Below are 13,305 nucleotides of genomic sequence, written 5' to 3'. Positions count from 1 at the left end.
GTGAATTATTATTATTATTATTATTATTTATTTATTATATTTTCGACCCCCATGCCCTGATGTGGGTCAGTGATTTATGCCCGGATGGGCTAATGCACATTAAAAAAAAAACTAACCATTCTGAAAACCGAAAAATTCCGAAATCCGAAATTCCTCTGGCCCCAAGGATTTCGGATAAGGGATTGTCAACCTGTATATTGTTTCTCACTTTTGATCTTTTTTCATTTTTGTATTTCTTTATGGTTCTTTATTATTATTATTAGTGGTGTTATTATTATTATTATTATTATTATTATTATTATTATTATTATTATTATTATTATTAATTTTATTATTATTATTATTACAGTATTATTGTTATTATTATTTATATTTTTACTATTATTATTATTACATTTTCGCCCCCCCAGGCCCCGGTGTGGGTCAGTAACCTTTGCCCGGGTGAGATCCCCGTTAAAAAGTAAAATAAAAAAAAATAATGTTCATCAGACTTCATCTTGCAGTTTTTGCATCTCAACAAACTTCCTGGTGATGCGGGGGTTTTAGTCTCTGATTCCCTACGCCTATTCATGTCTTGTCACTAACTTTCCTCTTTCTTTTATGTACTGTACACCTGTGGGACACCGGTGCTAGACAGCTGTCACTGCTGGGGATGGGGGTGTGCAGACTCTGTAAAAATCCTCTGAGGCTTAAGCCCACTTTACAATGTGATATAATTCTGATCATCTGCCTGAAAATAATGATAATAATCTTTATTATTACTGTGATAATTTCTTGAGTGTCTTGGTGGCATGGCTTTAGTGTTAAAGGTCCACTTTAAGGCCCCACCACTGCATTCATGTAGGCCTCTTTGTCTGGTAAGTAGGGGGGGGGGGTGTGATGCCAACCACCGGACTTGCACATAATTCTTCTGATAAAGAAATTTACCCCTTACTGGGATAACTTCCTTTATAATCACATCTACTTATTGTAATCTAAGTGAACTAAGATGTGTGACTGATCATGCCCTTGTGACAGACTTATATTATATAAAAAAAATCACTTGGCTGCCTGCCGGTGTTGATCTCGCTTGCACCCTCATTCATCCAGTGTTGCCGTCGAAGACAGTTTGACTTGTTTTCTGCAGTTCTCCTCGACGAGATATTGGTATTTCTATGTGTAGTCACTTCAAACACTGCATCTCGCTGTGAATGGTGGATCATATGCACAATCCCAGTCCTTTAGAACACACATGAAAAATTAAATTAAACTATCTTTGTGGAGGCAACAATGCCTTCGGGACAGTTCATCTTTTTTTTTTCTATTATTTACCTATACTGTATTCTCTTTTCCAGTTCTCATTAATGAAATTATCTATATGCTATCACTGTGTACACTGTATCTCCCCATGAATGGTAATCATAATCACAATTACAGTCCTTTACCCTTAAGCCCCGGGTTAGGGTGCTGCTGGCAGTAACCCCCCCCCCAGGATAAATCGAGAAAAAAATCAACTGTTCCAAAAATAATTAAAACAAATAAATAAATAAATAAATGACGGGAAAATAGGCGGACATTCTGGAACATCACCCGGGGCCTACGGGTTAAGAAAACACACAAAAGAAGAACTTTCTTTGTGGCAAATACTATACAGTATGTTATAGTGACCTTGTTGTAAGCTGATTTGCTGAAAACTCTCAATCCAGGAATGCATCCTGAGTGATTACTTTCAAATTCAGCTTATCCTTTTATTTTCAAGTTAAATTATAAATTATATACAGTATTGTATTTTTTCTATTATTGAATATGTTATATTAATCATGAATAACACACCCATAAGAGGCTGATCATATGACATTATAGTACTGAATCAATGAATAAACCTGGTGAATGCATCAACACCCCAAGCCTCTTTACATACGCAGTACAGTATCTTAGCTCTCGTAAGGGTTATATCAAATCTGATTAGACCACTGTACAGTAATCAGTGTGCAAGTGTTTTTCTTTTCTTAAGAATTTTTTTTTTACCCATTTCTTAAAGTCCTCAAGTAGCCTCATTAATGATAATACAGTGGTCCCTCGGTTAACGAGCACACTTCATTCCAGCAGGTTGCTCTTTAACCGAAAAATTCGTTAACCGAAACCATTGTTTCAATGGGTTTTTGGGTAATTGGTTCCAGCTCACTGAAAATTACATACAAACTAAAAATAAATGCAGTAAAGTACACTTACTTTCAGGTGTGCATGTAGAAGGCTCCTGGTTGATGATGATGGGAATTAGAATGGGGGTGGAGGAGAAGGGAGAAGAGAAGGCATTGGGGTGGAAGAGAAGTCACCCCATGCTGCCATTTCACCCATAAAATTTTAGTTCACTTGGTGTAATTCAAGATTATTTTCTTTAAATCAACACTGCTCTGCGCTATATATTATCAATATGTAAAATATATTTCAAAATGACCAATAATTTGACTGGAAACACAGAAAAAAAGTATTTATGTTGAAGAGTCTCAAACAAGATGTTCCTTCCTCTGAACCTGTAAACAAACTGATGCCAAGCTTGGTGTGTTGAGTGGCTGTTTGGCGGGCAAAAAACTAGTTTCCTGTACTTCATTTATGTTCAATAATTGTTAAAATTACTAAAAAATTTAATATAAAACTTTTAAAGTTATTGAATAGTACAACCTTCTTGATATTTACTAAAATGGTAAGGAATTTAAGCCCTAAAACCAATTACTGTATTGGCAGACTAATACTACAGCTGGTGAGCAGCCATATGCAGGCGAAAACACGGGAAAAATTCGTAAGGAATTCATTAACCGAAATTTTTTCGTTAAGCGAAGTGAAGAATCTTATGGAAGGTACTGTTATTCTTTAACCGAAATTTCGTTAACCGAGGCGCTCGTTAACCAAGGGATCACTGTACTGTATCAACTCTACATAAAAAATTCATCTAAATGAGTGTAGGTAGTGAGGTGCCACGCGACACCCACTGACAGACGTTCAACCACATTTACGAACACACAAACCGTCTGGACTGATGCTGGGTATTCCTGGGGAAAATAAAAGGAATTCTGGTGTATTGAAGTCCAGTGTATAGAGATTCTACTGTATACTGTATTAAGAAAATATTATGAATTATCAGTGCTCAAATTGTATCATCTTTGAAAGTCATAAATGTCAGGAAACTTTAAAATAATATGTGACAAACCACTAAAATATTAAGGGGGTGTAATGGATGAGTTGACACAGCATTCATTTCCTTTTCTAAAGGTGATTGGTTCACTCCTGGGGCACTCCCAGTTGACCCTGCTTGACTATGTACCTAACATTATAGTTAGAGAAGTGAAGGGAGTTAAATGTGTTAACAGCCACATTCCCTGCCTGTATACCTGAGGATTCATACTCAGAGTGTCAGATCTGTGATTACCCTGATGAACAGTCTGGCCAATAAGACCCACTTTCTCTTTTCTTCACAATAATGATATATTTTTGTTTTTCCCATTAACCACTTTAGGCATTGATGTCATCTGTACTGTGCATGGTAATTACTCCTGTCTTACTGACTTAGATTTACTAAAGTTTCTTTTTATCCTTAATAAGACTGTAATACATGTACCAGCAAGTACTCTCTTCCAGTGCATATCCCTGTTAGATTAATTCGCTGAGGTGCCTCCTTTGAAAACCACACAGAGCATCACCATTGGAAGCCATCCCAAGAGCTTTAAAAGTATCACGGAACCAGAAACAAAGATTGAACAGTGCATAATATAGCTAAGCAGAGACAACACAGGACAATGTGTGGATAGCTAGCTTGTGACAAGTGTATACAGTACAGGAACTGGGACTGAGTGCATAGGGATGTAAAAGCAGAAGCAGGCACAGATCTCACATTACATGGTATTCATCTGAGAAGTTATTATATGGGCCACCATTATTTCATCCTACAAGCCTAAGATTTTTCTTTTTTTTTCTGAAATCATAAATGTTTGTTCCAATATTCCTGGTGTGTGAAAATTACCAGACTGAAATTGTATGTATTTACTGCAGACCAATGTATGCCTTACTAACATTTTGTTGACTGTGGAATACTATTGTGGAACTTTTAAAGGTTAAACCCAGTAAAGTCAGTATTTTATCTTTCTGCAGATGGTACCTGAAGATTCAGTACCACACATCAACAATTCACTACGAACGAGCAAGTGCTAAGATGCATGAAAACTTCATTGGGGTTCCAGCACTATTTTTCTTCTCAGAGAATGATCCTGTCTCCACTCCAGAGATGAATACAAAAGTATATAGTAAATGGGAAGAAAAAAATTACCCTGTAAGTTAATTTGAATGTATTAATTCTTTATAATTGTTGCTTCATTTCCAGTGCATGTTTTATATCTTTGTCTTTGATTTGTAATAGAATAAGGTAAAACAGTCAGTGAACACAAGGTTGTAGCAAAGTGCAACTTTGGAGCTCATAGTATGTAAGGAATAGCAATCAGCAAGCACAAGGTAAACTGTTTATTCTTGGTATAGTACTACAAATGATGGATTCATCCTGAATTTTCATTTTGTACTTAAGACTGGGCTGATTGACCTGTATTATTTAGCCAGCCAGGGCTACAGGACGAAACCCAGATTAACCTCCAAAATAACAGCTAAAGCTAATCCAGTTACAGTATTAGTTTTATCTTCTTGCTGCAACCATAGCATCAGACAGGTTCTTTAAGAAGCAGGAGTTGCCACTTAAAGAAGGCCAAGGGGCTCTGTGGCATGTAAGTATTGTGCATCACTCCAGGTCATTGTTGAGGCTTAGCACAGAATCCACAACAGAACACTTTAATACAGTGGTCCCTCCATTAACGAGCGGTTCAATTTACGAGATTTCAGTTAACGAATTATCCCCCATAAGGATTTTCAGTTCTATTAACGACAGCCTTATGAGAAATGTGCTTTGTTATGCGCATCAGCTGATCGGCTAGTCGCTAGTACAGGAATTGGTTCTTTATTTACATTCGTTTCCAGTTGAGTAAATATCAAGAAAGTTGGTCTCTTGAATATTTTTGCATTTTTACTTTACAATTATTGGTCATTCTGAAATTTAGTTAACATATTGGTAATATACAGTGCAGAAATTATAAAGAAATATGAAGAAGGCATTAGAACCAATGCACTCTGTAAAGAATATGGCATGTCATCATCGACTGCTTCTACAATTAGCTGTTTGATATGTAAACAAAGCTGCCGGGAATACGACATACACACCTCAAAGTAAGTTAAAATACAGTATTTTATTGTTATTTATTTATTATTGTACAGTATACTGTACAGTACTGTATATTGTTTATATTTAATGTTTTGTTAATTCTATTACTGGTATACAATACAGTCATCCCTTGGTAATAGCGCACTTGGTTATCGTGATTTTCATTATCACGCCTCCATCAAAATCTTCACACCTGCTGTTATAGCGCATTTTTCAAGCCGAGAATTTCGTTATCACGCAGTTGCCTCCAGGTGTTTTGACCCATTTGCTTCACCTACATCTATTGAGGATAAAATCTTTCACCTACAAATTGACAATAACACATTTGCTGTAATCAGACATATCTAGTTGCCTCAACAATTGCAACCCCAGCTGCAATTTCAAATTTTGTGTCATTACTAAGGAATAACGAAGTCTCGGCTGCACTCTAAGATTGAGAGGAAACGGAGGACTCAGGTGTCCTGAAGCGATGAGAAAACGGACTCCTCAGACGGGGGACTCAAATAAAGAAAGCATAGCTACATGTTTTGTGGACTACAGTATTGAGCGTACCCTTTTCATCACTTTGTAATAAACTTAGCCATGCCTATGTGTGTTTCTGATATTTACCATAACATTATCTATATATTTAGGCCAAGAATTTAGTTATCACACAGTTGCCTCCAAGGTGTATTGTTACCCCCTTGCTTCACCTACGTCTATTGAGGATAAAATCTTTCACCTACAAATTGACAATAACACATTTGCTGGATGAAAATGGATGGAGGTAACAAAACTTGAAAGTAGTTGTACAAACACAAGCACTCACACATGCCACTCATACTGACAGACTTGACACTCACTTACTTGACAAGTTTTACCAACCATAAAGACAGTTGAAGCTTTCAACACCACTCACAATGGATCTTGAATGTTCCAACTGTAGTCAGACATATCTAAGTTGCCTCAACAATTGCAACCCCAGTTGCTATTTTCAAATTCTGTGTCATTACTAAGGAGTAACGAAGTACCGGGTGTACTCTAAGAGTGAGAGAAAATGGATGACTCAGGCGTCCTGAAGCAATGAGAAAACGGACTCCTCAGACGGGGGACTCAAATAAAGAAAGCATAGCTACATGTTTTGTGGACTACAGTATTGAGCGTACCCTTTTCATCACTTTGTAATAAACTTAGCCATGCCTATGTGTGTTTATGATATTTACCATAACATTGTATATATCTTTAGTGAGCCTAAATGGTCGCAAAATGGGAAACTTGGGGTTGGGTCTTGGGTGCCTGGAACCAATTAGAATAAATCCCATAGGTTCTGTACTTTCGTTATCGCGTTTTTCGTTATCACGCACTTGGCGCGGTCCCAATTAGGCGTGATAACCAAGGGATGACTGTACTTTGTATGTACTTATTCTGTGAGTTGGAACCAATTACCCAATATCCCATGGAAATAATAATTCATTTAAAATTTTCAGTTAATGACCGACTCTGTGGAACCAATTGTGCTCGTTAATTGAGGGACCTCTGTATATGGAATGAGTCATAGTAATGTGAATGTCAGCTTTGGAAATTTAAACCCACATTTAAAGTGAAAAATTATAAAACAATACAGTTTTGAAATCCATTGGCATCCTTTGCAATTGTGATTTTGTTACAACTGAAGTGAATACAGTATTACCCCGCCTAACGCGGTTTCACTTAACGCGTTTTATCATATACGCGGTGCCTCGCCAGAGCTGAACTTTCACTTAACACGGATTTTTTCCACATATACGCGGTGAGTGTCCGGCTCCAGACGCTATTTTTAGATTTGCCCCACCCGCCACCCTGCCTGACTGCCTGTTTTAGCTCATAAAATTCATACAAATTGCCCGGTCAGAATATTATTTACATTGCTGGAATTCTTATAATTTGGTGATCATTTTGAATATAAACATCATATATTTTGCATTAGACATACAAATTTTAGATAGAAATTTTTCTCAGAGTAACTATGTTATCTTTTGTGCAAAATATATGACATTTATATTCAAAATATTCCTGGTCTTACAAGGAATCCAGCAATGTCAATTATATTATCCCAACTTTAGTTTGAGGTATTATTTATTACAAAAAAGGTAAATATTCTGGTGTTCCCACACATCTGGTGGGACGGTTGGTGGAGGGTGGGGGGGAGGGAGGGACCGACCGACCATCTGTTACCCTGTGAAAATATTTTTTTTTTTTTATTAACTGAAGATATTTGTTTTAGCTCATAAAATTCATACAAATTACCCGGTCTGAATATAATTTACATTGCTGGAATTCTTATAATTTGATGATCATTTTGAATATAAACATCATATATTTTGCATTAGACATACAAATTTTAGATAAAAATTTTTCTCAGAGTAACTATGTTATCTTTTGTGCAAAATATATGACATTTATATTCAAAATATTCCTGGTCTTACAAGGAATCCAGCAATGTCAATTATATTATCCTAACTTTAATCTGAGGTATTATTTAATACTAAATGTTAAAAACTCTTGAAGGGAGGATTGGTGGGGGGTGGGGGGGAGGGTTGGGACTGACCGCGCGGTTGGAAGAGGGGGGGAGGCAAGGTGGGGTACTTTGATTGACAGATAGTGTCCTGAAGATTATTTTTTTTTTTTATTAACTGAAGATATTTGTTTTAGCTCATAAAATTCATACAAATTACCCGGTCAGAATATAATTTACATTGCTGGAATTCTTATAATTTGGTGATCATTTTGAATATAAACATCATATATTTTGCATTAAACATACAAATTTTAGATAAAAATTTTTCTCTAGGTAACTATGTTATCTTTTGTGCAAAATATATGACATTTATATTCAAAATATTCCTGGTCTTACAAGGAATCCAGCAATGTCAATTGTATTATCCTAACTTTAGTTTGAGGTATTATTTATTAAAATTTAGTGGTTTTCCCCCAAAAATTTCTCAGAGAGGGAAGAGCCGGCAGTGTAGTGTGAGAGGGGGAGGGAGTTGAGTCCATTATTTGAATGGACATTAACTTGGCGACTGTATTTCTCTATTTCTCTTAAGTATTAATTGTGTGCATGTACCATCATAAAATTAAGATGTTATTTTTACTACAACATAGGTATGTGCCTTCAAAAAGTGGAGTTTGGGGGTCGGGCCGGTTTCTATTGGAATTAATCCCATATGTTCTGTTGTTCACTTAACGCGGATTTCACTTAACACGGGACCCTCTGGGTTCTATTGACCGCGTTAAGTGGGGTACAACTGTACCAATAGGCATCAAATATTATTTTGATTTAAGTTCATATATTTTAAAGTGAATTTGCTATAACGAATCATATTGGTTCTAGAACATCGTTCGTTATAGGATTAATCCGTTCCAGGCCCCCAAATACAACCACTTAACACCGAAAAATATAATATAAAATTGTAAAAATTAAAAAAAGTGCATAAATATGCATCGAAACCCCTGAAATAAAGAATATCATTAATACTTGTAATAAAAAAACAATAAATTAGTAAAAAAAAATAAATAAATAAAAAAAAAATTACGTTTATAGGAGTTTCGTTCGTTATAGCATTCTCAATTTTATAGGTAAAACCGTTCGTTATAGGAATATTCGTAGTAGAATCCATTCGTTATAGCATACCCCACTTTACCTATACTTGAGGTATTGTTCAAATTACTCTCTGAAGGGCAGAGGATGACTATATGTGGCTTACACCCCACTAAGAAAGATAAACAAATGCAGTAAGAAAAACTAACCTACAAGTTTTTCCAAACCACAGTTTATCTGCATGATCTTATTAGATACTGTTGTACTGAATTTTTGGTGGTATGACCATGTGCAGCATTTCCTGCAGGATGGGGGTGGGTGTAATTGACAGGAGTTATAGTCCAGTAGGTCATTGACAGGGCCAGCTGATGTGTATATGTTGTCTCATATGGAATCATTAGATATAACACCATTCCTCTTATGTCTTATGAAGTTATTGTAACATACTGTAGTTTTGTCATTGAATATATAATTTTTAGATAGTGTGGATAGATACAGTACAGGTGCTCCTCCACTTATGATTGAATTACATTCCTGATGCTTGTTTGAAGTCCAACTTTACTCTTGTAGATACCAAACATATTGTAAAACATTTAAAGATAATGGGTGTTTAGTACAGCTATACCCTACAATACAGCCTTAAAACCTGGCTCACTCTTCTCCTCTTAGGTAATGTTTGTTCTATCTGGAATTTTCTTTAAAATAATTCAGTCTCATCCACATTAAACATCTGCTCTGGCAGGTAACCCCCTTAATGATGATGTTTGTTTCTCTGAAAGTTTGTAAGTCGAATGTTCTTAAGTAGAGGAGCACCTGTAGTTAGATATTTATTCAGTAAAATTGTCATACATGTAGTATCTTGCGTTATTTAAAGGGAGAATGACGAGCACATGGTCATTCTGGCTGGGCGTTTATTCTCTGTTCCTGGTTACAACGTGCCTAACACATTTCGTGTTTACACAAGCCTAAACACTTTCTGACTTTGGTAAGCAGTAACATAATATATAATATATATATATATATATATATATATATATATATATATATATATATATATATATATATATATATATATATATATATATATATATATATTCAATAAAGGCAGCATATAAACATACATAGATATAACAATACAAATTTACAATTAGTTCTGCATATATGTAGCTAGTGCAAGTATACAGTTCAGCATGTGTATAGACAATGCACATACTGTATACAATTTCCAAAGTACCTAGACAGTGCAGGAATACAAACTATGGGTGACCCCCTGGGAACACCAAATGCTGTTGGCATTTAAGCTAAAGAACACTTCTGGAAATAGCATCTCATGTCTTTGTCAGCTATCCTTTGTCAAATTGCCGAAACATCAATTATTATTATTATTAAGACTACAGTAGATACTTTGTAGGCTGCATATTGTAATGATGTGGGGAGAATGTAAATTATCATTTATTGGTGATGATGTGAGTGTAATTTAATTCATTTAAGTGAGAGGAAATATATTCTTTGTAATATTCAATGAAAGAAAGTTCATGCAATTATAATGAGGAAAAAGTTAGAACTATTAATAATAGATGAGAGCTGGAGTATGCATTACAAGGGTACAGTATAAAGATTTAATTATATATAGTTAGTTTAGATCATTTGAGTTTTCGTAGGAATGTATTTCTTGAGAGTAATAAAGTGTGTGTGTGCTAGATACTGAGTAAATGGATAAGTATATTGAATGTGTGTGTGTATTTCTATATATCAACCTAGCAGTTGATCCAGTAACTTTATTTGAATTATACTCACAGGTATATACCAAATGCTGGACAGATTCAGTCCATGTGAGTCATTACCTGAAACATCGTCAAGAGTATGAAGAGGAGGTGGCAGCATTCTTAGAGAGCCTTGGTATGATTGAGCTATCCAGACGTCGAGCTACATCTGTATGAAGATCAGCAAATCTACATAACGGGTGTTTTATTAATTTTGCCAAGAAGCATGCATCAAAAAACAATGTTATGTAGTTTATGGAAAATGATATTTTCTAATTAAATTGTATGGAACATTTTTATAGTTGTAACTTTTTATATTTTTGGAAAAGTCAGTTGAGCACTTTGTCACCTAAAATGAAGTACAGTATTGTGGGTTACATTAAAGAAATAAATGTCAGGGGGAACACAGAAGGCAGCAATTTATATATTTAATGATGCAGTCTGGACGAGCATCTCTTAGAGCAGTGGTTCTCAAACCATGGACCATGAGCTGATTTTCAGTGGATTGTGATGACCCAGCAAAGTTATCCATTTTGCCTGTTTTTTATTTAAACCGTCTATGTCATTGGTGCAAAATGGGAGTCTTCAGTCATTTTATTTATTGTTATTTATACTTTGCTATTAAATTCCTAGTTGATATGACAATAAATTTTATTTGACTGTTGATTTTTTGTATTTGGATCAGTGGGCTGTGTAGTTCCGAGATATTCAAAATTGGGTCGCACTCCAAAAAGTTTGAGAACCACTGTCTTATAGTAATATGAACTATAATATATACACACCCAAAATATAATTGACCAACTGCACTGTGTTTGTTATCCGTAACCTACATATTTAGTGTTCCTAGTAAAATGATCATTAAATTAATAAGTGATAAATACTGTAAAAGATTATTATTACAGATATTGGAGTACAGTAACTGTACCTGTTGTATTAAACACTTGACAAAACCAGAACAATTTGATGTTTATACTGTACTGTAAAAAGATGTACATAGCAAGATGTTAATCTGAGACATTATTTTGACTTGTAGCTAGGTAGATGTGGTCCAAACTTGGAGCTGAATTCGATATTCTTTTTGTTAGTTTATACTGTAGTGTATTTTGAATACGTATCTCAAAGTCAAACCATTTATTACAATATAGGAGATGTAACACCTGTATTGAAAGATTGCAGCCAGTTCTTTCATGACTAAACATCTTTATTGTAATTTTCTTTCTCAGTTTTTTTCTTTCTCATTTAAAACAGTTGGAAAAAATAGGGATAGGGAGATTTTCATTTTTTTTTTCTCTGACTGAAATTGGCTCATACAGGCAGATCTCTTGGAAGGAACAAAAGATTGTTATAACTTGGTGCCTTTTGAGATGTGTTCCTGACAGTGCCATTCTTACTCTATGAATGCTACAGGATGGCTTTCTTTGGCAATGGCTCAGCATGTGTTGGCATGGCTTGTTTTATAGATAAAATGATGACATTAACATATTTTAAGAAACCATATTTAATCGACATTCAACAATTAATTTTGATGCCTCGACTATCCATGTCTCACTTGCAATTTCACATCCAACCTAATGATGTTCTGGTCACCTTGACTATTTTACCAACACTCAATTCAAGACCATTTCCAGATATGATGGGCCTAAAATTTTCACTTAATACACTCGAGAGATAGTGAAAAGGAAGAGAGAGTTTTGGTGGGCTGTATAAGTTGATGAGACAACCACTGACTGGCTGAAGGAATGTAAACAATGAAGCCTGAGGATATGTTTGTTAAATTAATATTTTTTTCATGTCTAAAGTGAAAATACATACATTAGATGAGGCTCTGTTATAAGAGGCCTTCCTGCATGTGGAAGAACATTGGCTGTGAAAGGCCTTGAAGTTACCAAATAAAGATTAAAACTGGCTAGAACAGTTTAAAGGAGTACAGCAGAGAATCATACTTATGAGACACTAGTTTCTAAACCAGAACTATTCACTGTCCATTATGTGACTCACTGAAACAGATAATTAAATGAGCTAGAGTTTTTGAATCACCCAAACACATAATAGGAATGTTCAATGCAATAAATAAATTCTCTGACAGTGTAGTGATGTGTTTTCTTGAATATTTATTTTATTAACTGGATACCAAATACATGTAATCTGTTACTTTCGTTTGGGTTGCAGGAAGGTGCATTAATCCTTTTGTGCACACAATATGTTTTTAAGTTTCTGTGATCATAACAAAAGTCATGTGGGACCACTCATGTGAGGTCTGGTTATCTAAGTTCTGCAGCCAATATAAATATAAATAAATAAATATATATACAGTGGCCCCTCGATTAACGAATGGTTCAATTAACGAAATTTTGGTTAATGAATTAGCTCCCATAAGGATTTTCAGTTCCATTAACGAACAAAACTTCGATTAATGACAGCCTTACGAGAAACACGCCTTGTTGTGCGCATCAGCTGATCGGCTAGTCCACCAATACAGTAATTGGTTCTATGTTTACATTCGTTTCCAGTGGAGCAAATATCAAGAAAGTTGTGCTCTTTTTGCATTTTTATTTTAAAATTATTGCCCATTCTGAAATTTAGTTAACATATTGATAATTATCAATATGTTAACTAAATTATAATATATACAGTACAGGGAACAGTTTTTGTGTGCCCTTCAGCTGATCGAATCACCCACCAATGCTTCTCAGTTTAACTTTGTTTACAGTGGAGTGAACATCGAGTTTGTTGGTCTCTTGAATATT

General features: G+C 35.1%; 1 protein-coding gene across 4 annotated transcripts in view; it reads left to right on the top strand.

The window, feature by feature from the left end:
• Window positions 1-12,648, top strand: part of LOC121863264 — a 94,582-nt gene extending 81,934 nt beyond the window's left edge. For 3 of the 4 annotated variants that reach the window (XM_042361823.1, XM_042361825.1, XM_042361824.1), the window contains exons 7-8: window positions 4,126-4,303; window positions 10,595-12,648. In XM_042361823.1, the coding sequence (XP_042217757.1) occupies window positions 4,126-4,303; window positions 10,595-10,735 (319 nt within the window). In that variant the 3' untranslated portion in view covers window positions 10,736-12,648. The remainder of the gene's footprint in view (window positions 1-4,125; window positions 4,304-10,594) is intronic. The other variant, XM_042361826.1, reaches the window with a different exon arrangement.
• Window positions 12,649-13,305: the final 657 nt, after the last annotated feature.

Source organism: Homarus americanus, unplaced genomic scaffold, assembly GCF_018991925.1.
Source record: "Homarus americanus isolate GMGI-L3 unplaced genomic scaffold, GMGI_Hamer_2.0 scaffold46197, whole genome shotgun sequence".
NCBI classification, from domain to species: Eukaryota; Metazoa; Arthropoda; class Malacostraca; order Decapoda; family Nephropidae; genus Homarus; species Homarus americanus.
Note: the sequence above shows the minus strand (reverse complement) of the source record. Positions and strands in the feature narration are given on the sequence as shown.